General features: G+C 39.0%; 1 protein-coding gene across 1 annotated transcript; it reads right to left on the bottom strand.

The window, feature by feature from the left end:
* Positions 1–1,721: 1,721 nt before the first annotated feature.
* Positions 1,722–25,180, bottom strand: rbms1b (RNA binding motif, single stranded interacting protein 1b). The gene is made up of 13 exons (XM_006788537.3): positions 24,842–25,180; positions 21,958–22,133; positions 19,728–19,786; positions 17,113–17,204; positions 12,651–12,808; positions 11,652–11,731; positions 10,969–11,084; positions 7,926–7,975; positions 7,733–7,820; positions 7,382–7,432; positions 4,373–4,483; positions 4,166–4,246; positions 1,722–4,078 (listed from the first exon to the last, which is right to left on the bottom strand). Exons 1-13 carry the CDS (start codon positions 24,890–24,892, stop codon positions 4,007–4,009), a joined length of 1,185 nt encoding a protein of 394 aa, XP_006788600.1. The 5' UTR covers positions 24,893–25,180; the 3' UTR covers positions 1,722–4,006.
* Between the last annotated feature and the right edge of the window lie 382 nt (positions 25,181–25,562).

Below are 25,562 nucleotides of genomic sequence, written 5' to 3'. Positions count from 1 at the left end.
AGCCTTTGCAATTGTTTTGTTATGTAAACATGAACAATTCACTGTCTATCTGTCCTCTTAAAGAGGTTTAAATTAATTTCCTAGTAAATTTATCATCCTAGTCACTCCAGATATACACATATAAAATTGTATTGTATTTAATTTTTTAAATAAGTGGTTTCGTTTCATAAGTATTTGTACTGTTAACTTCAGAACTTTCTGTGTGATACCTATTACACTTGTTTATCACAGGGTTCAGAAGATTTCAAAGTTGGCTTGAACATGCTACATGAGTTTACTGATCCATGGCTTTTTCAAAATCTAATTGCAATTTTAACACCCTGAGCTGGTATAAGAAAACAATGCACTGCATCAAAATGGGTATGAATATAGGATGCCTCCAATGTAAGCAAAGGAGGGAGTGGATATGAGGGCCTCATTTAGGCAAAGAGTGGTTGTTGTCGGGGGGAAAACAAGGTTTCAACTCCATTGCTTGTAGGCGCATGTGGCAAAAACACAGACAGCTGGAGCGTGAGTTTTGCTCCTCGTCTGGAGCCGGTGGCTTCCCGTAGGGTGGCTCAGCACTCTGCAGGAGACTGCGGAGACCCATCTGCCATGGCAAGGCCTGCTCACAGACAGTCACATCCAAGCTTCTAGAGCGCCCCAGTGCACCCACTCACCCCGTCCAGGCCATGCATGTTGTCAGAAATACCATGTGACAGAGTTAATATCTTTCCTACCAGGTCCTAACCTTCTGGGCTCAAAGCATAGCAATTCATAAATATTGGTAGACCATCTCAACAAGAAGCCTATTGTTTTCCTCTTATATTAGTGTCAGAAAGTCAGAGCTTCAGTTTAGCCTGGATATTTAATATAATAAAAAAACTGAACTGTCTTACAGTTACCTTAAGATAAAAATACAGGATATATTTCATATTACACCACATCTTGGAGGCCTAAATGATCACTTCTGATACATAACTTTTTTTATATATATAGTCCAAGACATAATATTTTGAGCCAGCTGCATGAGATAATAATGTCTCATTAATTCAGTGAGTGGATATCTGAAAGACTGATTAATGTGGAAGGAAGGAGATGTGCATGGTCACATTAGTTGAGTGTGTTTTCTGGGAGAAAACTGACAGCAAAGTGACCTTTATCAGCTGCTGTGTTGACGGGGGAACTAAACAGATGTTCGTTTCCTTGCATTTTGTGCGTGCGTGTTTTTTTAAATTTTATTTTATATGGCTGCTGAACAATGTCAATCCACCAATAATTTATAAATGACTATAAAGATAATTTTAGGATATTTATGCATATGCTTCTTTTGGCATGTATATTTTTTTGTTTGCCAATTTGAGCTAGATTTTCTTTTTTTTTTCCAAGCTGTCTGAGAAAAGGTAACTCGTTAACGCATATATATTTTCCAAATTCTAATAAGGCCAGTTTCTTTATAAAACCTCAATTGGAAGTGAGAGACTAAGTGAGAGACGTTTTGGATTTCAGCCCTCTGAAGCTGCAGCCAAGCTCCAATAACAACCATCATATTAAAATTTATTGTTTGACCGTTTTAAAAAAAAATATTGTGCTGGCAAACCGCACAAATTACGTATTTTACATAATTAACTAATGCAAGGTTACCAACCAGTAAACTCAATTAAGATTTGTATTCAAGATTCACCATAAAAAAAAAAAAGAAAAAAAAAAGATCAGGTCTCCTTGGAAATAATGAGGCAGAGTAAAAGTAGATTTCTTTTTTAATCCAAAAAAGTCAAAGAAATTAACAGAATAAAACTTGGGCAACAATCTACTAGGGTGGAAAAACAAAAGGAAGTTTGGGGCTTAACAAACACGATAAAACAGCACAATAAAACAGAAATAAAGAGGAGAGATCCCTTAAACTGTACAAACAAGTTAAGTCTGGCAATTGTGGCACAAGTTAAAAAAACAAAACATGTAACTCATATAGCTCTAGAAAATCTCTTATTACCTAAAGCCGTCTGTACAAAAATCTTCATAAATTAGAACTTTTTCATATAACTTAATGTCTGTTCACTACGGTGGTTGCTTATACGAGCAATTTTTTATTGATGCACCTCTTCGACTCTTGACCCAGATACTATGGCACTTGGTTCAGACACCGCTAGCAGCATTAACCTCACAGGACAGTATTACTCGTCAGTCTCAGGCATTACACAAAAATCTCAAGTAGAATTGGCCCTTTGTATCTGTTGCACAACCTAGCGAACTACAGAGGAAATGCTGCTCTTTGTAGATTCAACACAAAGTTTGTATAAATGAGCACAGATTGAGTGAACACCACAAAAGCTATGCTGTCAGTGATAATCGGAAAAGCCTTTACATTTGCCTGTGGAATCTACTGCCATAAAGGCTATGAAACTGAGTGAGTGAACGCAAGTAGAGCTGTCCCCAATAGTGACTATGTTACTCATCATAATAAGATTAAAAAAAAGAAACAGGTTTGAGGAAAATCAAAGAGTATTAAGAAAAAAAAAAAAAACAACCTAAAGGAAAACAGCTGTTTCCTTTCAGGGTGACAGGCTCCTGAGTGTGGGATTTGGTCTGGAAGGACGGGCTGGACCTGCTAACCCGGCCTAATACAGAGGAGAAAGAAAACTGAGGTAGATAACTGCTCTGACTGACAACCAGGTCGAATCACAGGCTTACTAGAGGACACCTTAGTTAAAATGGTTCAATCAACTATTTAACAAATTGCCACTTATTTTTAAAGCACTATTTCATATCAGATTGCTTCCGTAGCACCCCATCAGTTTTTTCCTTTTAAATGAATCTTTACTATAGTGTTGTACCATCCCATTTCTCCTGTTACCATGAAAGTCATCTGTGGCACTTGCTGGAGCCTTCCTTCATACTTGTGTGTCTGTACTGAACTAAGTGTAAATGTACAAAAAAAAAAAAAAAAAAAAGGCACACTGTCCAAATTACACTCTTTTTTTGCATGGTCACCTTTGTTAAAGAGACAAATGATGGCATTTCCTCACAAGCTTTGGTGATGTAAACTACAACTGAAAGTGCCAAGTCTGATTGTTTCCTATCAAAGAGTGAGGCGCAATAAAATACACATATTCATCAAATTTTTACCCTTCGACTCTTGCAACATTTGGCCAAGTTCTATTTTAAGGCTTTGATTAATTAATTTTCCACAATCATACGTCCATGTTTCCTGTTTTTGCAAAGTGAAAAATACCTACCTCATCAAAACGACAATTTCCAATACCACCTTTAAAAAGTGAAAGCACAGCCAACAAAACAAAATTACACCCACCCCACCAAGCTTAATTTTAGTTATTCTAAAAAAACACATTTCAACATCCACACGAATGCACAGCCTTCTTTCTAAATAAATATTCCATCCAATAAAATCATCTTTGGAAAATTTCTTTTGCTGCTCTAGTAGGTTTTGGAGGAAGGGAGCAAAAACACATGTTCCATTAAAAAAAACAGAAAAGAAAAAAATAGACCGCCTGCAGGTGAGAGCTCTTATCAAATTTTTTTTGGCTTATTGCTGCTTTGTGGTGGTCTGTTCAAGAAATGTATCAAAACTATTAAGGCAGATTTTCAGACAGCAAGACTGAGTTCTAAGAAGAAAAAAAAAATCACTTTACAAGAAAAAACAACACTAAACACATCACCATATCAACACTCACACAGCAAGCACAAAAAAGTCATTTTCAAATATTTGGCAAAAAAAAAAAAAAAATCCTCAGGAAAAAAAGTGAACAGAAAACATCTTTGCACAACTGGACACGTGATTCTTTCTTGTGTCCTGTGCGACCCCTAGTAAAAAATAAACGTTCTAGTATGAAAATAAAACTTCTTTAAATAAACTTTGAATCCTTTGATGAACTTAGGTGTATGCTCTGAAAACGATACCCGAAATAGTATCACTTTAAACATTTGAGCAAAACAGTGAAAGATCCTTAGCGTCCGCTGCGTTTGTAGACATTGTTGTGTGGGCTGTTGTCCAAAGGTTACCTCAGCACTACTTGGTTTGTTGATAGGAATAGGGGGAATGATTGCCGGATGACTCCACATGTGACTGTCCACTGTTTTCCTGAAAGAAAGAGTAATAACTCAGTTTTTTTGGGGGGGGCAAAATATTTTGCTAAAAGTGAGGCTGCAATTTTGTTGCTGCACATACTTCCACAGGAACAGTGGCTGTCGGCAGATGTGGATACTGTTGGATATATGCTCCTTGCATAGCTGTATTGGGAGCCATAAACTGCAAGAAAATGGAAAATGAGACTATTCACAAACCAAAATAAGCATATCTTAATAGTTTTTTTTTCTCCAAGACAAAAGTATAATGAGCCAATCTCTCAGTTAATCTCATGCAGGTTTCTCTCACCGTTCCTGCACTACCCAAGGAGAGGTGACCCATCTGCTGAGTGAGAGGCGCCATCATGGAAGCAGGCTGCAGTGACAGAGATGGGTCGATAGAGGGCGATATCACTGTACCCTGCAGAAGTAGCAGAAGGTGAAATTTACAAGTTGAGCAAGTTGGCTATAAACATCTCAACTAGCCTGATGCATCAGACACTGTTTGTATTTTGTTGCCAACTCATTTCAAACTAAGACTATCATATTTTAAATCTGTTAGAAATCATTTAGCATATGTCATTAAATACACAGCTTCATACAGTCCATTCACTGGTTAGTATCATCTACTATTACTATTTTTATTATATTTTTTAAGTTGCTGACGACAATTTAAATCAAATGAATTAAATGAATTTTCTGCTCTTCTCACTCATTTTTCTGTACTTTCTCCAAATCTGATCATTGCTGGTGACTTCAATATTCATATGGACAATAATAAAATCCCTCTTTCCAGAGAATTTACCTCCTGCCTGGAAAGTTTTGGGCTTCTACAGTACATAAAATTTCCTACCCATTCCAAAGGTCATATCCTGGATTTGGTCTGTTGTTCTGGCATTACCCCCACCCATTGTAAAGCCACATTGTTTCCCCAGTCTGATCATATGTTTATTTCTTTTGATGCAAACATAACCGCTTCCAAAACCTGTATCTCTCGTAATATCACTTTTAGGAAAATCAGTAATATCAACCCAGCTGTTTTTTCATCTGCCGTCCATGACCTTCCATCTATCCACAGCTCCTCAACCCCTCATGAACTCATTTGTCATTATAATGTCAACCTTCATAGCCTTCTTAACATATTTGCTCCCCTTAAACATCGAACTGTCTCATTTTCCCGTTCAGCTCCATGGTTTACCTCCAACCTGCGTCACCTTAAAGCTAAAGGACGCCAACTCGAACGTCTATTCAAGAAAACCAGACTTACTGTACATAAAGAAATTCACAATGATCATGTTTTGTTCTATAAGGACTGCATTGCCTCAGCCAAATCTGCTTACTACTCTGGTTTAATTAGTTCTAATGAAGGTAACTCCAGGTCCCTCTATTCATTGTTCAGTAGAATTACAAAACCTGACCCTCTCCCCACTGTGTTAGTTAAAGCCTGTCTTCCCTCGTTAGCACCTCTCATAACCAATATTATTCATTCCTCCCTGAACACTGGAATTGTTCCTGAAGCACTGAAAAAGGCTTCTGTTATCCCAATTCTCAAAAAGCCTGGTGCAGACCCCAATAACTTTGATAATCTTCGCCCTATATCAAATCTCCCCTTTATTTCAAAAATTCTTGAAAAAGTTGTCGCCGCCCAGCTTCATTTACATCTCAATGACCATAATCTCTATGAACAATTTCAATCTGGTTTCCGCCCCAATCATAGCACAGAAACTGCTCTGTTAAGAATTACCAATGACCTTCTGATGGCAGCTGATTCTGGTCTCCTATCCATTCTCATCCTTCTTGATCTTAGTGCGGCGTTTGATACCATTTCTCACAATATTCTCCTGAACCGGTTAGCTTCCATTGGTATTAGTCATACCCCCCTTGTCTGGTTTACTTCCTATCTCTCAGACCGCACTCAGTTTATCCAACTTAAATCCAATTCTTCAACTCTCTATCCTGTTTCTGCTGGTGTGCCCCAGGGTTCAGTATTGGGGCCTCTTTTATTCATTATTTATGTGCTTCCTCTTGGTTATATATTCCGAAAATATAATATAAACTTTCCACTGTTATGCCGATGACACCCAGCTCTACCTTTCTTCTAAACCCAATTCATCCCTCCCACCTCCCTCCCTCTCAGACTGTCTTATTGAGATTAGATCCTGGTTCTCCTCCAATTTCCTCAAACTCAACAGTAATAAAACTGAAGTTTTACTTGTTGGTACACCATCTATCTTAACCAAATCCCACAGCTTTTCCATTAACATTGAAAATTCTCCCACCCTTCCCTCCTCTCAGGTTAAGAGTTTGGGTGTCATACTTGATAATACTCTTTCATTCCAGTCTCACATTAATTACATAACCCGGTCTGCTTACTTCCATTTACGTAATATTAACCGACTCCATCCCTTCCTTACTCCCCATGCTGCTGCCATCCTTGTCCATAGTCTTATTACATCCCGTATTGATTACTATATTTCCCTCCTATTTGGTCTCCCTAAAAGGTCCCTTCATAAACTCCAACTTCTTCAAAATTCTGCAGCTCGGATCATAACCCGTACTCCATTAAGTGCTCATATTACCCCAGTTCTTCAGCAGCTTCACTGGTTGCCCATAGAAGCCAGGATAAACTTTAAAATCTTACTTCTCACGTTCAAATGTATCCATAAATCTGCTCCTTCATATTTGTGTGACCTGCTCCATATCACCACTGTTTCCCGCCCTCTTAGATCATCATCTGCTACTCATCTTACCGTTCCGTCCTCACACCTTATCACTATGGAGAACAGAGCTTTCAGTCGCTCTGCTCCCCGGCTCTGGAACTCTCTTCCTCCTGCACTAAGAAATATTGACTCCCTCTCCGTATTTAAGACACAGCTCAAAACACACCTGTTTAAACTGGCTTACTCGCTTTAATGCTGATTTTATCTGTTGTCACGCTCTGTTTTGTAATTTTTAACTTATTTTATGTATTTTATGACTATTGTTCCTTTTATTAATTGTGTTTTTTGTAAGGTGACCTTGGGTTTCTGAAAGGCGCCCTCAAATAAAATGTATTATTATTATTATTATTATTATTATTATTATTATTATTATTATTATTATTATTATTATTCAAAACAGTCATTTAGACACCCATAGACAAACACCTTGCTCAGTCCTCAAAATAAATAAATAAATAAATAAAATCAGTGTCATCTGTGTGTAACTACTACTTTATGTGTCCGTCTGTTTACACTAAACCAAAGACATATTTGGTGACTAACAGATTATGATTAAAAGAGAAACAGCAGAACAAAATATGGAGAACTCCTGTTCTTACTGGGTGCTGCATGATGTAAGGTTGATGAGGCATCCAGGATGGGTTCTGCATCTGGAACATCAACAAACACGCTCTGTAAACAGTGTGGCTCAGAGCAAATGCTATTTCCAGCAATCACGTCTTACTGCAATTGGCACATAAACAAGCATAAAAGGCTATACTGGCATTTGTCACATACTTGACCTACATCTCCAACCCCCCCCCCCAAAAAAAAAACCTATTTCAAATCTCAAAGACACATGTTTTACAAATAGTTTTGAAACCAAATCACATATTTCTATTACAATGTTCATGTATTTTACATACATATGTTTTAAAGTGCATATTTATCAATAGAAAAAGTATTCAAACCTGATATGTGGAAAGCGGAGACATGTAGGGAGACATGGAAGTTTGAGTAATCATCCTGTTTGACATACTGTATGGTGCTGGAAAAAATCTGTCAAAGTGTATTGAGAATATTATATTATATGACATAAACATATTGAAACAACAACAACAACAACAACAACAACAACGCATTATACATGTTAATCTAGTTTACCCATTTTGCATAGCAGCTGAACTGGGATCATATGTGAGTGTCATTCCAGCCTGAGGGAAAAGAAGACAGGACTTAAGCAACTTAGATGAAGTCTGCAACTTTAAATAACATAAAACCATCATCTGTGGTGTGACACTGGGTCTATATACACACACTTCTGTTTGTTGGGAACAGAAGATGTTCATCTGTTTTTTTTTTGTTTTTGTTTTTTATAAATAAACACTGTTTGTACTGACTGACCAAACACAGTCAGCTGATGGTGGTTTGTTTTGTTTTCTCAAAGTGTAAAGCACTAGACCTAACCAGAAATTATTACCACGCACTAGAAATGCAGTGCCTTGAACAGCACATGCTGTGGACTAATAACGTTACAGCGGTTATAGCTATAACTTGTGCTCCGTGAAGTAGGGTGCACATTGTATGAGGTATCAAGGAATCAATTGACACTTCTATCCCAGAATTTAAGAACCTGTGATGATGAGTGTGCTCCAGCCTTCACAATGGCTTCTTTTTGCAGATGAAACCGCTTTGCCATTAAAAAACAGACCAACAGTGGTGTTGTACTTTGTTCCTCTTTTTTGGGAACAGAAGTTGCAGTCATTACTTATAATTCCCTTTTAGTTCATTCATTTGGTATAGCACACACTGTATGACACATACATTCATGCCCTGTAGAACAGGAACTAAAACTAGAGTCAGACCTTTAGCGCAAGTTAATGCTGAGTCTAGGAACGAAGACAGGATAATCTGCTGACAGGAGTGTTACACCCATACGATGAAACAAAAGAGTTCAGTGGTGATCAGCGACATGGAAATTGCTCTTTAAAAAGAGCTTATTGATATAGCGCTGACTGAATGCAGTACCCACAGTAGAGACAGCCGAAATATGCAATCTTTCTTGCTCTGCAGTTTAAATACCATGGAGTTGCAAGAAATGGATTATTCTAACCAGCTGTAGCATTTTGAGTCAGTCAGTGTTTGTTCCAACAGTTAATGAGAAAAGCCTAGCTGGTAACTCCCCCCCCCCCCAAAACAAACAAACAGAACAAAACAACAAACAGACCAAAAAAAAACAAAAAACAAAACAAAACAAAAAAAACACCCCAGTCTTCTCAGAACCAGAAAGCTTTTCTGCAACATCACCAAGAAGCCCTGAGCTTGAATGACAGAACTAGCATGCTTGTACATTTGCATTTCTCTGGCGCTTGCCCAAGGAATCCGATTATCTTCACAGCGTAATATATAAATACATTCATCTTGAAATGGTGCTAATGCTCAATTGACACATTTTGTGACTGTGCAAAGGGTGAATGACAGAGCAAACAAGTTCACCATGTTTGAGTATGCAGTGCGGTCATGTGTATTATTAGTCTCTGTGAAACTGATTGAGGAACTCCATTTCCTAGCCTACTATATACATTTTTAACTTCTGACATTTTTAATGCTTGCAGTTCTAAAATAAGACACAACCAAGCTTTCTCGTTCTTCTCTCAATAACAAAATACTAAATTCCCCGGCATTTGCTTGCTTTATTGCATTTTGCATTGCTTTTAAAGCAATGCAAAATGCAATAAACACTCCCTCACTCAAGGAGTGTTTATTACACTGCTGCAGGTTTCTCTGAAAGGACTGTGTGATAATAGTCACAAAGCAAGGTGGTTTGATAATGATCTATGAAGGTACTTCATCTACTAGTTCACCTGGTGTACTGACCAAGGGTACTACTTTTTAGCTTTCCTCCACAGAATAGTGCCATTGAGATTAGACTCCACAGATATTTGTCCTCTACCAGCTCTGCCTAAAGCATCATCTGAAGCACTGTCAGTGAACTGAGAGAACTATGACATAGGTGGACACTGAATATGAGCAGACAATTTTACAGGCATTAATGATTTGGAGGGGAATAAAAAACCTCGGCTGGCAGTGATGAGGGCTACTAACAGGCTTAAAACAAACAAACAAAAAAGTCAGTCAGTACATGCAAAAGAAGTGGCTCCATAGTGTAGTGATTTAGACATTTCCCTAACAAGCAAATCCCAAGTTTGATCCTGGGAGGAGACAGAATTCCCTTTAGGGTTGCGTCAGGAAGGGCATCCGGCATTTAAAAAAAAAGTCTGCCAAATCAAACATGCGGAGCTCCCTGCTGTGATGACCCCTCGTGAATAACGGAGCAGCCAAACATTTCCTTTCTGAATAAGCTGAACACAACATTGTGAAATGTGACAGCTTTTACTGCATGCCTTTATCTTACTCAGTGCCATCTCCATGATTAAACCCAGGACTTCCCAAACCTAGTGATCAGTGAACTGATGGGCACAGCATCACAAAAGCTTACAGACCTGTAAGCTGCATTAAAAAAAAAGCAAAAAAAAAAGAAAAGCAAAATGTAATCGCAAGCAAATGAGCAGCTAAAGCAAGGAAGAAAACAGCAAGGCACCATTAAGGCAGAAATAATGAATAATGTGTTGTTTAGATGTATTTTTATAGTGCATCACAGATTTTGTCTTATTCTTTGAGCTGCCCCCCTAGCTGGTATACTATCCAAATTTCATGGTAGCAAAAGAAAAAGAATGTAACATTTAAACTGGCGAGTAGGTTTATCTGCAAATCTTATGACGTTGATGAATACAAGACTTTAGTGTTTTAAATGTGTCATATAATTATACAAAGACCCATAGAACAATAGGCCTCAGTCTTTCCACTGAGAATCTGATTTCTTATATAGATACCCAAGATTGACTCTAAAAACTCTCTTAAGAGACCCTCTAAGGAATCTTTGCACCAAAATCCACGGGATTTTCTAGGAATAGTGACACTATTTTCTGGAGCAGATGAGTTTTCAAGTTAAATTGTTATGGCAACGTAACCCTTTAAAAACCAAACTATTGTCATGAAACAAAAAAAACAAGCTACCAAGTAAATCTGAAGTTCCCATTGCTGAGCTTCAAATCCTGCTTCATAGCACAGGCCTCAGATTTTTGCCCTTTATTATTATTCCTATCTGCCCATGGATCAGTAGCTGAGACCCATTCCATCAACTTACCAGTCTAGAGTCACCATCCCTTCCCCAGTATCGACCATTCTGGCCAAATTTATTCTGGCTTTGTCTCTTTTTCTGTCCACCATCAGCAAACTTGCAGAGCAAAGGTTCAGTTGGCGCTAAAAAGAAAAAAGAAAGAGGCATGGCAAGAGAATGAAATATGAGATTTGTGTTTAACAAACACTATTGCACAGACTCATTGTTCGCCATTATTTTCTGTGTAGTCAGTCACTCTCTGAAGCCTAGGAGTACACATTTACTAGCCAGCCTGGGAACACAGACATCTAATTTGGCAGCTGTGGAGCTTTAATCCCCTCCCCTTCCTGACCAAGGCACGGCCAGCAGAGACTACTTCAGTCTAATAATCCAATTAAAACGCTTAGAGAGGGAGTGAAAGCCACACAGAGCAGCTCTTTCATTTTCTTTGTCTATGCTCTGCCTCTTAGGGCTGAGTGTATATGAGCTCTTTACCAGCAGACTCACTGACTCCTGTTGGAAGAATGAACCACTGAGCCAGTCACTTCATCTTGCCCATACAACTCCACCCAATCTTATGCAGACTAGCCCTAATAGACTTTATTTTCTATCACATCTTTTTGTTAATGACATAGGTGTTAAACCTTAAATGCAGTATTTTGTACAATACACACCACCAAATATAGTATAGGTATAGTGTATGTTCTTACCTGGTACACCTGGAGGTGTCTTAATGAACTTTCCATTGAAGTGTGAAATGACTGCATCACATTTTTCCGTTGACTCCATCCTGAAGCCCAAAAACAGAGTGAAAAACAACAGAAGTGACATTTGCAGCAACAAGGCGTCAGGTGCTTTCCTAAAATGACTTCTTTATCAGTTGGTGGAAGCGGTGGTTTGTCATAAGTGATTTTTATCTACAAGTTCATAGCGTGCATCTTTTGTAGAATCAACTTGAAGGGTTTTGGACATGCACAAAAAGATTCCCGTGATGAAATATGATAATTTCTGTTTTGCCCGTCGTGACCATGGCTTTGACTGTCAGGTATTTTAGTTAAATGTCAGGTTATGCGAGTACGACTGGCGGAAGCTATTATTATCACTGCAATTAAATAAACCAGTCATTGTGAAACTATTTTTAAAGGCGTTTCCATTTGTCCATACATGAACAGTTTCTTTGTTAATCGACAACAGCCCCAGTGTATTTGTTTTTAGGTATTATTTTTAAGAAGTGAAACAAATTCTGAAAAGGGCATTGAGATTTTTACAACAAGAATCATCTTTTTTTTAGTGATATAAAGATTTATTTCTACTTTATGACTGGTAAAAACCAAGTAGAACATAGCAAATGTGATTAAGACTGTGGCATTGTTAATAATAAGTTAATATCAGACTTCCTGTTGATTTTCTTGCCTGTCTGGAAAGGCCCATGCCACATGTTTCTATTCCTGGCCTTGACAACACTTATGTTTTAGTGGCCAAAGATATAGTTGTAAATATACCTCTTTTGGCCAGGAAGCAAACCAACAATTTTTCAACAAACAATATACAATGCTAGTTAGAGGCCAGAGAAGTTTTTCAGTTATTTCACATGCCTATTTGGTTTAGTCATACCAGTGCGGTATGCACAGCGGGGGAAAACAACAACAACAACCTCTCAATACTATTTCAAGTTCTATATCTGACAATAAATTACAAAAGAATCCAACCTTGCAAAGCCCACTCCTCTGCTGACTCCACTGGAGTCCCTCAGGATGCGAGTTGATATGACCTGGCCAAAATGCTTTAACATGTTCTCCAGTTCCTGCTCATCCACAGACACAGGCAAGTTGGAGATGTACAAGTTTGTTGGGTCTTGTTCTTGTTGCTACGAAGAAGAAGAAGAAGAGAAAAAGAACAAAACGCACATATATCAAAACATTGTAATTGCAATACCAGAAATGCCTTAAACACACCTGAAAAAATATTCCTTTGTAATATCACATCCACACTGACTTTTTAGTAATGTGTAGACGGAAGAGGAAAGGAGCCACTTCCTTAGGAATTCAATATTATTTATCCTCAGTAATGGGGGAGCTTTCAGTAATAAGGGGTTGGCTAAGAGCACTGATAAGAAGATATTTGCATGCGGCTCATGGTGGCTTAAGGCTCGCAGCTGGCTTCTTGATGTATTTTAAGAGCATCAGCAGAAATGCAAGAGATAGCTATGAATCCCTGGGGAGAGGCCTCTCACTATAGGCATCTGTGTTGTGTTTTTCATAAACAGCAACAATAACAGAAAATGGAATGACAACAAATTAGCTGCAGCTTAGACAACACCAAACAATAGCAATGTGTTCAAACACAGGATTTAACCCTCAAAACTGAATGGTTGCTGGTGCCAGATGGGCTGGTCTGAGTATTTCAGAAACTGTGGTGTGGGAAAATCCCAGCAGATCAGCAATCTTTAGGGTTTACAGAGAATAGTTTGAAAAGGAGAAAATATCCAACATACTGTTGATGCTAGAAGTCAGAGGAAAACGGTCAAATTGCTTTAAACTAACAGCAAGACCAATTATCATCAACATATGCAGAAGAGCATCTCTAAACACACATCAGCAGCAGAAGCAAACAGCGGGTTGTACTCCTTTCAGCTAAGAACAGGAAATGAAGCGAAAGTTCACACAGGTTCTGCTGAAACTGTTAGATCTTTGCTGGCAGAGTGGACACCCATAAACCAATCAATAAGTGAGCTTCTTTTTATGGTTGTTAGACATGACTTAATTGTAAATATTCACGGGGAATTTTGACCCAGTACTTACCGTTACTTGTGACTTATGTAAACAGAAGTTAGATTGAGGTGAATGACCTCATTTTAAAGATCCAGTAAGTCGACTTCAATAGCCTATCTATTTCTATCTGGATTCAGTTTTGCCTTAATGATCCAAATCGAAGTAACAATAACAATGGTACGCACATGACGAAGTATCTAAAACCTTAAGAAACATTTATTTTTAATGTTTCTATTAAAAAAAAATAAGACACGGAAATGACACAGGACACTTGCTCCTTGCTCAGTGTTGTGTGGGAAGGTGAACTATTTTTTCCCAGACAATCCACTGTTACCAAACCAACTCTCAATTATTCATTTCCTTTTCTGAAAGATATAAAGCCACAAGTAAAATAACATGACTTTAGAGCCCACCAACAAACCATCTGTTATTTTATATTCCTGTATATTCATTTAACAATATTCAAAACTCTAACTTGAACTGCTGTACAAATATACGATTATATTGGGAGACTTAATGAAAAGTCTTTGAAGTGGGTAGAATATTATCAGCCTGGACAGACATACCGTAGGAGCACATCAACATGGATATACATGAAGTGATGAAAAATAATCGAGCTGTGTCACCATCACCAATTTTACTCGCAGTACTACTTTTTGTTTTAGACAATAGCAATTTCAAATAAAACATTAAATAACATAACAAACACAAATATTGTTTAGAGCTGTAATATAATCTGCTTTGTTTTGCTCAAATTTAACAGGAATTTATGGTCTGTTCTCTAAACTCCCACAAACTTCAGTTCCTTTTTAAGTGTTTCATTCAAGTTAACAGACTGAGTTGCTTCTGCTTCATGTATTATTGAGTAGGGCCTTTTCTAATAAACGAATCTAACATCATTTATAAAAGCTGAAAATAATGTTTGTTACAAACAGACCACCAAATAATTTTATTTTAGTATTTGGTATGACCCCCTAGTGGTTTTAATGATAACATGTACGTGATCTGATATGTACTCTACAAAGCCTGATGATCCAAGTCATCCCACTACAGTTTGAAAAAACGTCCTACGATACGAGGAATGTATTCGATTTCTCTCATTAATTAAGGCTACGTCCACACGTACCCGGGTATTTTTGAAAACGCAGATTTTTCTATCCGTTTGCACCTTTCGTCCACACGTAAACGGCGTTTTTGGTCACTGAAAACGGAGATGTTTAAAAACTCCGGGCAGGGTGGATATTTTTGATAACTCCGTTTTTGCATTTACCTGTGGGTCAAAGGTGTGTGCATTTTTTGACATCACACTGTGCGCCACGTTATTGTTTCGGTGAAATGAATTTCACCAATACTATTACTGTTAATTGTACTCTCTGCAGTGTTTAAATGCTTACATATACACATACAGTTACTGTCCCTCCACACATATAACTTGGTTCTGCTTCTATGCCCCAGCTTTGTTTACTATTTCCCACCGAGGCTTCTAGACTTTTGATTGGCCAACATTTCTGCAAGGTTAGGAATATAGCGCCACCTGCTGCTTTGGCATGTTCCTAGCAGCGTTTTCCTTCATTTCTGCCTTTACGTGTGGACGGGATTATTTTTTAAAAATGAAAACGGAAAATCTCCGTTTTCAAAAATACCCGTGTACATGTGGACGTAGCCAAGTGTCCCCATAAATATTCAGACGGGTTAAGGTCATGTAATCGTGGAGTGAAGTCCTCCGTGGTCTTCTTTGGTGTTAAAATGGTTCTTGCAAAGTGTTGACTATATTTTGGAACATTGTCCTGCTGTAGTATAACTTCTTGAATACTGCCAAAACAATGTGTCACAAAGTATTTGATACACAGTAGTACCCTTGACTCCTTATATTTACACGAGAATTTGGCTTCTCCTCTTTTTAAATGCAGTTTAGAGATCACTACTCACATTCTGAGAGCCTTCTGTTGGTTTTTGGAATCTTTGACTTTTTATTTTGCTAATCATGCATCTGTGAAAAAAGCTTTATGTATCGATTTCGTAATGATGTAGTAACTTCTGGTCTGCGTCACTGCGATTTTAGTATAACTGATACTGTTTCTCCAAAGTGCACTGGAGTTTCATGCACCTTTAAAACGTTCAGTCAAGCCCTGAGAATTTGACACAGAACAATTTGAGTCACTTTGTCCTGATGTCATGTTTCCCATCATCACGGCGCTACTTAACGCGCAACACAGTTCACAGCCATATTTATAGGAGCTGAGCAACAACTGCAACTTGATCTACTTGAACAAGCTTCTGATGAGTAGAGCCAATCCAGCTGAGCATCAACTGATTGCAAGCTTCAACAGAAGAAAAACAAGTCAAAGAAATACTGACCAATCCCAGCAAACATGTCACAATGTTGTTGTTTCTTTAAATGTTTAAAATCCTCAAACTTTCAGATTATTTTTAAAGCTCAGATACAAATTAGTTTTCTGGAATGCTCTGTGTTCATCCATATATGAGAACAGGATTTCTCAAATCAGGATTCAGCAAATGTCTTGGTAGAGTCATTTTGACAGCAGTCAAGTAAAAGTACTTACTACTTTCTTTTGACAAGACATGAACTATGACCTCCCAGCTCACTGAACATCAACTCCTAAATCACGTTTAAAGCACACACACACCAGAAATACCTGTTACACATTAACCTACCATTTTGTTCATTAACAATTACTGCAAATGGAACAACTGCAGAGTACATATTCAGCCTGTATTACTGTACAGTACCGTTTCTTATTGTTCCACTAATCTTGTTTGCAAAGCATCACCGTACAAGCCAGGGACATTAAAACTCATTTTACATTGAGGGCCACATACAGCCCACTTTGATCTTGGCCAGACAAGCGAAACTTCCCTTTCTGGCAGTATAAAGACATTTAACCCCGGAGATATGACAATAAAAGCTAGTGTTGCTACATGATAAATGTATAAAATTACAGAAAAAAAAGGTCTGGTAGCTCACTGCACATTGTGTCCCATATTCCTGTTTTTCCTGTTCCTGTCCAGTAGCCCAGATTGGAGTCTTTGGCGGGCTAATTCTGTCCCTTGGCCCTTATGTTTGACAACCCTGCTACAAGTAATTGTATAATTCACATGCAGCAGCCTAGAGGCTGCCACAAACTGGTGCATGGGTTACTTTTGTCACACATACAGTAATTACACAAATAGAGACTGTTCTCAGCACACACTTCCTGTATGATTCAATTCAGTGATCAGAGCCAATGAGAATACTGGTTGTGGAACGTATATCATGTAATCCTGCTATGTAATACCTTAAGGATTAGTTTTAAGTTGATCAACTAGCCAGAAGGAGGACAAAGAGTGAAGCTGATTTGTATTGATGTGATATCAGGATTAGTCTGCAATGAATCCTTACCTTTGCCATCTGAGCTTGGACACCACTTGTCTTCAAGGTAGCCACAGCTTTCTGAGCTGCAGCGGGGCTATCAAAGTCAACAAAGCCATATCCTGAGGGGATCAAACACATAATTAGGATGACATTCTAGACCAGAGACATTACATGAGGAGAAGACATGGCTCTCAACAAAGTCTGAATAAATCTACAAGGGACCCTCTGAGCCACTCAGCAGTCAAACTGAGAAACATGTTGTTGACAGTTTAAACTGTGTGACATACAAAAAGTGTTTGAGCATGAACCACCTTTTTAAGGTCATGCCACAGCATCTCAGTTGGATTCAGGTCAGGACTTTGACTAGGCCACTTAAGCCATTCAGAGGTGGATTTGCTGGTGTGTTCTGGATCATTGTCCTGCTGCAGAACCCAAATGTGCTTCAGCGTGAGATCACGAGCAGAATTCATGGTTCCATTTACTACAGCAAGTCTTTCAGGTCCTGTGGCAGCAAAACAGCCCCAAACGATCACATTACCACCACCATATTTCACTGTTGGAATGATGTTCCCTTTCTGAAATGCTGTGTTAGCCTTCCGCACCTTCCAAAAAGTTCAGCTTTTGTCTTGTCAGTCCACAGAGCATTTTCCCCAAACGTCTTCAGGATCCTCAGGATGTTTTTTGGCAAATGTGAGACGAGCCTTTATGTTCCTTTTGGTCAGCAGTGATTTTCTACATGAACTCTGCTATCCACGCCATTTTTGCCCAGTCTGTTTCTTATTGTTGAATCTTGAACTCTGACCTTAACTGAGAGATGTGAAGCCTGAGGTTCTTTAATGCTGTTCTGGGTTCTTTTGTGACCTCTTGGATAAGTCATTGATGTGCTCTTGGAGTAATTTCGGTCAGCTGGTCACCCGTGGGAAGGTTTACAGTGCTCCAAGTTTTCTCCAGATGTGTATAGTAGCTTTCACCGTGGTTCAATTGAGTCCCAAAGCCTTACAATTTGCTTTGTAACCCTTCCCAGACAGAGAGATGACAGTGACTTTCTCAAGTGTTTCTTTAGATCGTGTTATGATTCACAACTTAACAAGAGGGGCAATTACTTTTTCCATACAGGACCAGGTAAGTTTGGATAACTTTTCTACGTTAATCAATGAAATTATTGATATGTCAAATATGTGAAACACTAGTAAATCAGGAAGGGGCAAACACTTTAACACCAATGTATCCCCTCGCTCATTAGAGCAAACATATAGGAAAGTGCACTTATTTCAAAATGTATTTTAAATTGTAGGTAAATTAAGTTGTAGACCTGAATCATTTTGGCTTTCTGAATTGAGCCATCAATAAAGCTCCAATGCTGTGAAATTATACACTTGCAAATTTGGAAGTTTAACTAGGAAAGTTTAACTTATGCCAAAGGTTTTTTAATAGTTTGTACTGGATTTGACTGGAAGTTTTTATGCCCCAGTAAACACTGAAATTAAACCTACAGCCTTCTCCTCATTCATTTAGAAGGGGTCATCACAATAACTGCCCAAATAACTACTCAGAGGCATTTCAAAGATCGATGTCAAGTGATGGGACTTGCTCTTACAAGGAATTTCTCTATACCAGGAACAGATAATGATAGAACCACCAATAGCTATCCTTGAGATAACTATTCATTCTGTATTTTAAGATGTAACTTTAAAATGTGTATTTTTGTATATTACATGATATAGTTCTTTCTGTTTGTACATATAAATATGCTTGATTTGTGTATGTAGGTGCGTGTGACAGCATGTTTTTCGAAAGTAGGGGGGGGGGGGGGGGTGGGGGGTGGGAAAGTGCTGAGGCTGCAGATACCAGTGGGTCAGTTCAGCTCTTTGTAATGGGGGTACAAACAGGGTGTATACATAGTTTATAGCTTCTACTGCTCTTGATATATAGAACACATTTAAAATGAGTCATGATGAATGTATCAGAACAGTTCCAGCTAAAAAAAAATGGGTCACACTGTTTTATGTGAATCCGGTCTGACAGTTTATGAAAACAGTAAAAAAGCCAAATAAGGCCGTTTTTAAAGCGGATAAGTAAGGTCATCGCAAAAGCCTGTTCTATTTAAAATTCAGTCAGAGCCTCGCAAGGTCTTTAATGGTTTCTCATTTCACTGAAGGACTTTGATTTACTGGCATCTCTATAATCCAGTAGAGAGTGACAAAGCGATCTCTTAATCCCATTACCCCTAGAGATTCAGCAAGCCCTGCTTTAGTCAGGTGGGCAATCTACTAGAACTGGAATAAGACCAACAGTGTCAATCAGCAAGAAGAGGAAGAGTTGGGCGCGTCTTCCTCCTAGGCAGCGTGCATGATAGCGACAAACCAGCGACAAGAGCCACTGCTTAAAATAACATGAGCTGAGAGGCAGCTTTAAACAGCCTGACTGTCTGTTTCCTGAAATGATCTGAAACTACATGTCTGCTTGATTTTTCTGTAATGACAGAAGTCACACCCTGGATGCTGCAGTTTTTGGAGAATTTTAGGAATGTGTAGGTGCTATATATCTTGCGTGGCAGGTTTCTTTCATGCATATTGAATCTCAAGAGAGATAAAAGAGGGCAGTGCTGGTAAGACAAAAAAAAAGAAAAGAACATGACACACCTTTGCACTTATTTGTAGCCTTGTCCAGGATAGCTTTTGTTGATACAATTTTGCCATACCTATGGGAGAAGCAGAAAGGCGAGGTATTGTTAGCAGGTTTATGCACCAGACAAAGCCAGTTATAAAACACTTTGACTGAGAGAAGGTTGAGCAACAATCCATGACATCACTGTAAAAACATGAGAAACAGGAAGTGGTTTCCATGTGGTGCTGAAAACCCCACAGTGCTGCAAACAAGTAATCTCCAATTTCAAATAGTCCCTTTACCTAAACCAGCGTTTTAAACTTTTAACAGTCTCATTGTCTCTTGCAAGAAGGAGGGTCGCTGAAGGGCAACATCCTTGCAAAGTCTGTGTCACAGGCTGTTTCAAGATTATATTTAGGCTTACTAGTGAACTATATACACATTAAAACTGTCTTCACAGGAGACTTTTTCACTGACAGATTTCTCTAAAGTACTGACAGACCCATGCCTCATGAAATACAAAGATTATCGCATTCAAATTATTCTTTCTTGGCATTAGCTGTCTTTCCTATCCATCGCTTGAAAGTTTGAATTAGTTTAGCAAATGCAAAGTGGTGTACTTGACCATTTTGCATTGCATGTCATGCTTACAGGTCACCACAGTTTCCATTCACTACATTGCTCCTATGCTTTCCCTTTTAAATTTCCATGTTACTTAAGACAAAACCCTAAATTGCTCTGTCACAAATATTATGTAATAGAGATAAAAAGTGCTTTTGTGGGTACAACGTTTAGTCCTCTTCAAACTAGAAAAGGGTTAGTAATAAAATCTGTGACCAAAATGGGAATAACAAGACAAAAGGAAAATCTCCAGAATCTTTATTTCGTTTTTTTTTTGTTTAGTTTTTTTTTTTTTTTTTTTTTTTTTTTTTTTTTTTTTTTTTAAATTGTACAGTATTTTCCAATCTGAAGGGTTTATATGCCCTTGCTTCAGGACACAATGTAACCTGAAACAAACTGGAGGATATATAAGCTACAGATGCTAAACTGGGTGAAAGAGCATGAACTTATGACCCCTCTTTCTCCTGAACATTAATTTTAATTTACTCAACTACAGATCCTGTTACTTCTCTTACAGAACCATCAAAATGCAGAACATTTGCATGTACCTAACACGTAACCGCTTATCACAACTTTCAGATCATTCGCTGTGATCCAGTGAGGTATTCTGAATGCACAAGTCAAGTCTTGTTTGCTCCCATATTTACAAAGGAAGTGGTAAGCAGCACATTTGATGTGATCTCTGCGATGCACCTATATACACCACGACAAATAAAATGATTCCAACTACATCCTCACATGATTCGGAAAAACAAAAAAAAAAAATCCCCAGGGTCAAAAATTTTCTTTTGGACCCGAAATTTACCTACAAGCCTCTGCATACAAATGAACCACACATTTTTCCTTCTTATTCACTGTCATATTTTTAAGATGGGGCCTCAGAGAGAAAAGGAAATGAAATTTCTGAAGCGCCATGGTCTGTCTCCTTGGTATATAAAAAGCAATCAGGATGCAAAGAGGGCTGTGAATGAGCTCAGTGCGTACCTTTTTTTTTTCCCCCCACACATACGATATATGAATTCTTTGACTCTGTGCCCTGTATGCTGTCAAGTTGAGTTATGTTCTATTTATCTCTTTCCATGTATAGTCCTTGAGATAACTATTAAATCAGTATTGAAGTGTAGCCTTGAATATTGCTGTTATATTGCTAAAATGACACATTTACCTCTTACATCAACCTGTTTGCATTCTCATAAATTTACAGTATATGAACAAAAGCACTGGGCCACACCTCTTAATCTTTGAATTCAGCTGTATAAAAATAAAGCAACAAGCAATTACAAGCAATTGTAAAAGAACTGGTTATTTGATACCCCCCCTGCAACAGGTTTGTGAATTTATTTCCTTCTGGATATTCTACAATTAACTGTAAGTCTAAGCACAGCAACTCAGCCATGTAGTGGCGGACTACGTAAAGTTAGAGAGCCGTCAACGCTCTGCTGACTCAGCAACGGCAGAGTTTTAAACCTCCCCTGCATAAACATCAGGACAAAAATTGTGCACTGAGGGCTTTCATGGTGCGATATTCCAGAGTGCTTTTGTCCATATAGTGTATTTCATTAGTCACAACCAGTGCAAACTAAAATAAATCAATGAATGATCAATGGCAGATAATAAAGGACAGCGCAGGACGGTGGTACTCACGGCTGACAGAGCTTGACTAAGTCATGATCTGTAGTTGAAGGGGACAGGCCTCGGATGTAGAGGTTTGTTTTGCTGAGCTGCTCCCAGCCTGCAGTGCTACTGCTGCTGCTGTTGTTGGTGCTGCTGTTGGTGCTCGGGCTGGGTGGAGCCATGGGATGTGACAATAGAGCAGGTTGCTGTTGTACGTCAGGGAAACAATAGGTTAGACTCGTTTCAAGGGTTCATCAAAAGCAAACGGTTTATTATCCATTCATACATGTTGTTACAACAGACACATACACGGGGAAAAACAAGGATCTGTCTGAACCCTGGAAACCAGGATGGAAACATGTAATGTCCAGTGTGAGAATTATTATTATTATTATTATTTTTTGCATACCACTGATTCATAGATACAGGGCAATCCCCAACATACCTCTGCAGTCAGCATAATCAGCCCACACAGCCACCTGTAGCTTTGACATCAGCATCACACTAACGTCACAATGCCTCAGGGTGTCGAATAAGCTATCTGCAGCCATCTAAGGTGTAGCTCTAAACCCTTTAACCTCAATATTCTGCTATGCTTTACTTATTTAGGGATGGCTTTTTAGACTTCAATATATATGTATGACAGTCTTTTCACAAAGTGAACCAACGCTTTCAGTGTCAGCACTGTGTTTGTTAGCCACTGAGCCTCTTTATCGAAGGCGGGGAATATAAAAAAAAGCAAAAGTAAAAGTCCTCTGGCGACTGAGCAACTTTGAGCTTTGTGTTTACAAGACACAGATGTCCCAGTCTGACAGAACTTCTCTCCTTGGGGATTTGTCTCCCTCCTCACTATCTGACAGTGATTACCCCCGACCTCCAATCCCTCCCCCCACCCCCCTCTTTAAAGAATCACACGCTGAGAGGAAGCTGATGGCATCCCAAGCACGAAGTGGTGACAGGATTGAGCAATCCAAATCTGGACGTCAGCCTAGAGGATCTTCTCTTGTGACCAACTGGTCGCCTGCCTCACATGCCTTCACCATGAAACAAGCCTGACCTACTGTTTTCCCACTGACTGGGGGCAAAAGTCTCTATCTCCCTCACCCTTAACCACCAGTCACCCACTCTTCGAAGCATGGTGAGATTGCTACACAATTTGAACAGAATGAGATTAATGGGAACAACTGATAAAAGTCAAATTATTAATCGCCTAAGATGGTGCGTCTCTTGATAACAGCAAACACAGATTTTTCACATATTGTCAGGCCAAAAGATGTAAACAATAATTACCTTACTGGAATTCTGCAAGTACCGTATCATCCACGTTCAATCTTAACGAGCTACTACACCTCCTGTATCTTTTTTATTTTCAGTTTCATTAAAATACACTATACGTAATCCTTTTATATTCCTGTGGATGGTTATGGGAGGACTTAAGCCTGTGGGTGGCTACACCCTGAACCAGTCACCACTCCATCACAGAGCCAACACGGCCACGCTTATGGTCAATTTAGCATCACCAATTAACCTAACAAGTATATTTTTGGACTCTGGGAGGAAGTATCAAGAGAGGCACAGGGAGAGCATTCAAACTCCACACAGTCAGCAGACACAAAGCAAGAACCCTCTTGCTGTGATACAACAGTCTAATGTGCCACCCAAAAATAAGAATAACAAATAAAACAAGTCTTATTAAAGCTAAATTCGTGGTCTCTCAAAAGACAGACTCTTAAGCAGACATGAATCACATCCTGGAAAAAAAGCATAGCTGATGCTATCTCTGGGTACATAATTAACAAATATATTTGTCATATTAAGAACTTAAACAGTAGGAAAGGAGATGAAGAAAAACAACCAAAAGCTCCAAGTTATATCTTTAAACTTGGCAGAGTCACTGCCAAATAATAGTTTTGTTTAAAAACACAAAACAAAAACTCTTTTCAGCTCTAAATGCCACATAATATAAAGTGAGACATGCCCTACACGCCCTATATGCATGCACCTCGGTGACCGTTTATAACACCAACACACAAGGCAAGGCGATCTTAAAAGAGGATTCCGGCCACAAAGACCACAGCTTCATGTTTCAAAGCCTGGGACTCAGGTGGCTGTAACCTCCCTTTTTCTGTGGGGCTGAAAGTGAATTTGGCTTTCAGACAACTGGCTGATGCAGGAGTGGGAGAGACTGAGATGGGGGAGAGGACGACATCTTATCAGCCAGCTACAGACCAGCGGAGCCCGTCATATCCTAGCCGGAAATATACACAGTGTTTCCAGTAACAGGCCTCACCCATGGAGCTCTAGCCACAGGATAACAGCATGAGCAGCGCAAAGTAAATATGCTTATTCAAACCATTGACTCAAGGGGTGTTTTCGACATCTATATGTAACTGGCACAAAGTTAATCCATCAGCGGGCAATGAGGCATCCATACTGTGTAATTATACGCTATAGAGGGGAAGATCTGTAGCCTTCAGCAAGTAAACTCAGCGGATGCATTTACTCTCGAATAGATAAAGCAGCCAGTGGCTTACTGCGCTGACAGAGAGCGTAATGAAACAGAAACCAAACAAAATAGAGACTGGTGCAAGTAAACATGCACCCTAGAAGTTGTTATGCGTGGCTTAGTTTATGTAAAGTGGTGTCGATGGCCAGTTCATGTTGTCCCTACTACAGGACCTGGACCGCAGCCAAGGAGCAGCAAGTATTCTCATTATTCATAAGTAGCCTATGTGGCGATTACATCACAAAACGTGAACGCTGCCACTTTAAATAACAAGTAAAAAAGTTTTCTCGGTTCACATTCGGTTTATGTGCGCTGTGCGATTCTCTCATACAGACTTATTCCATAAGGCTGCCAACGAGCCAACTTTACGTCGTAAGCCTGGTTTTTAGTAAATATTTGTTTATTTACCTGTTTGCGATGAGGAGTCCTTATCGGGTTTCCAGTATTGGCAAAAATCATCCTCAACTGGACAGTGGGTGTTAGTTGTTGCTAAAGCTACAGATTTCAGGTGAAATGCACCAAACTCCACGTACAAGTAGAATATATGTTGATAGATATCCTCCTTACTCCGCTAAAAGACAAGAAAACTGGTTTCTGCGCATATTCGCTGTATACATATCCTTGTTGTCGTCGACTATCTGGCAACAGAAACCTCCGCAAATTGTCCCAACTTCAGTCGCCCAGCCCCGTCTCTTTTCTACTTAGCGACTATACGGGCTTCATTGATTTGCAGTCAGCGCCGCACAGGACAGACGCCGCTAAGGTGGGAGAGACCATTTATGCTTTTGGGCGTAGGGGGGTTGGCGTTCATGAAAGGTAGCCACAATTAATTCTAGCTACCACATTTTTTGTTTAATGAGTATTAAATATATGTCATGTATTATAGCTTAACTGTTCTTCATGTGTGCGAGACTATCTGCAATGTCCTCGTTATCTAAACACATGAAACCAAGGCGCTGTTTCTCCCTCTGTTGTCGTTATACGTATTCAAGGCTACATACCAAACGTTCCACTGTGCACATCCACCGTCCTGGATGTGTTACCTTGGTATTGTTCTACGTGAAAAACAAAAGGGCAAAACAAGATCTGTGCTATTAATTGCATTCAGTTTAGGTGCAGCCATCTGTCA

This window comes from Neolamprologus brichardi, chromosome 16 (assembly GCF_056152115.1).
Source record: "Neolamprologus brichardi isolate AB-2024 chromosome 16, ASM5615211v1, whole genome shotgun sequence".
NCBI classification, from domain to species: Eukaryota; Metazoa; Chordata; class Actinopteri; order Cichliformes; family Cichlidae; genus Neolamprologus; species Neolamprologus brichardi.
The sequence above is the reverse complement of the archived record's forward strand: the minus strand, read 5'-3'. Positions and strand labels throughout refer to the sequence as shown.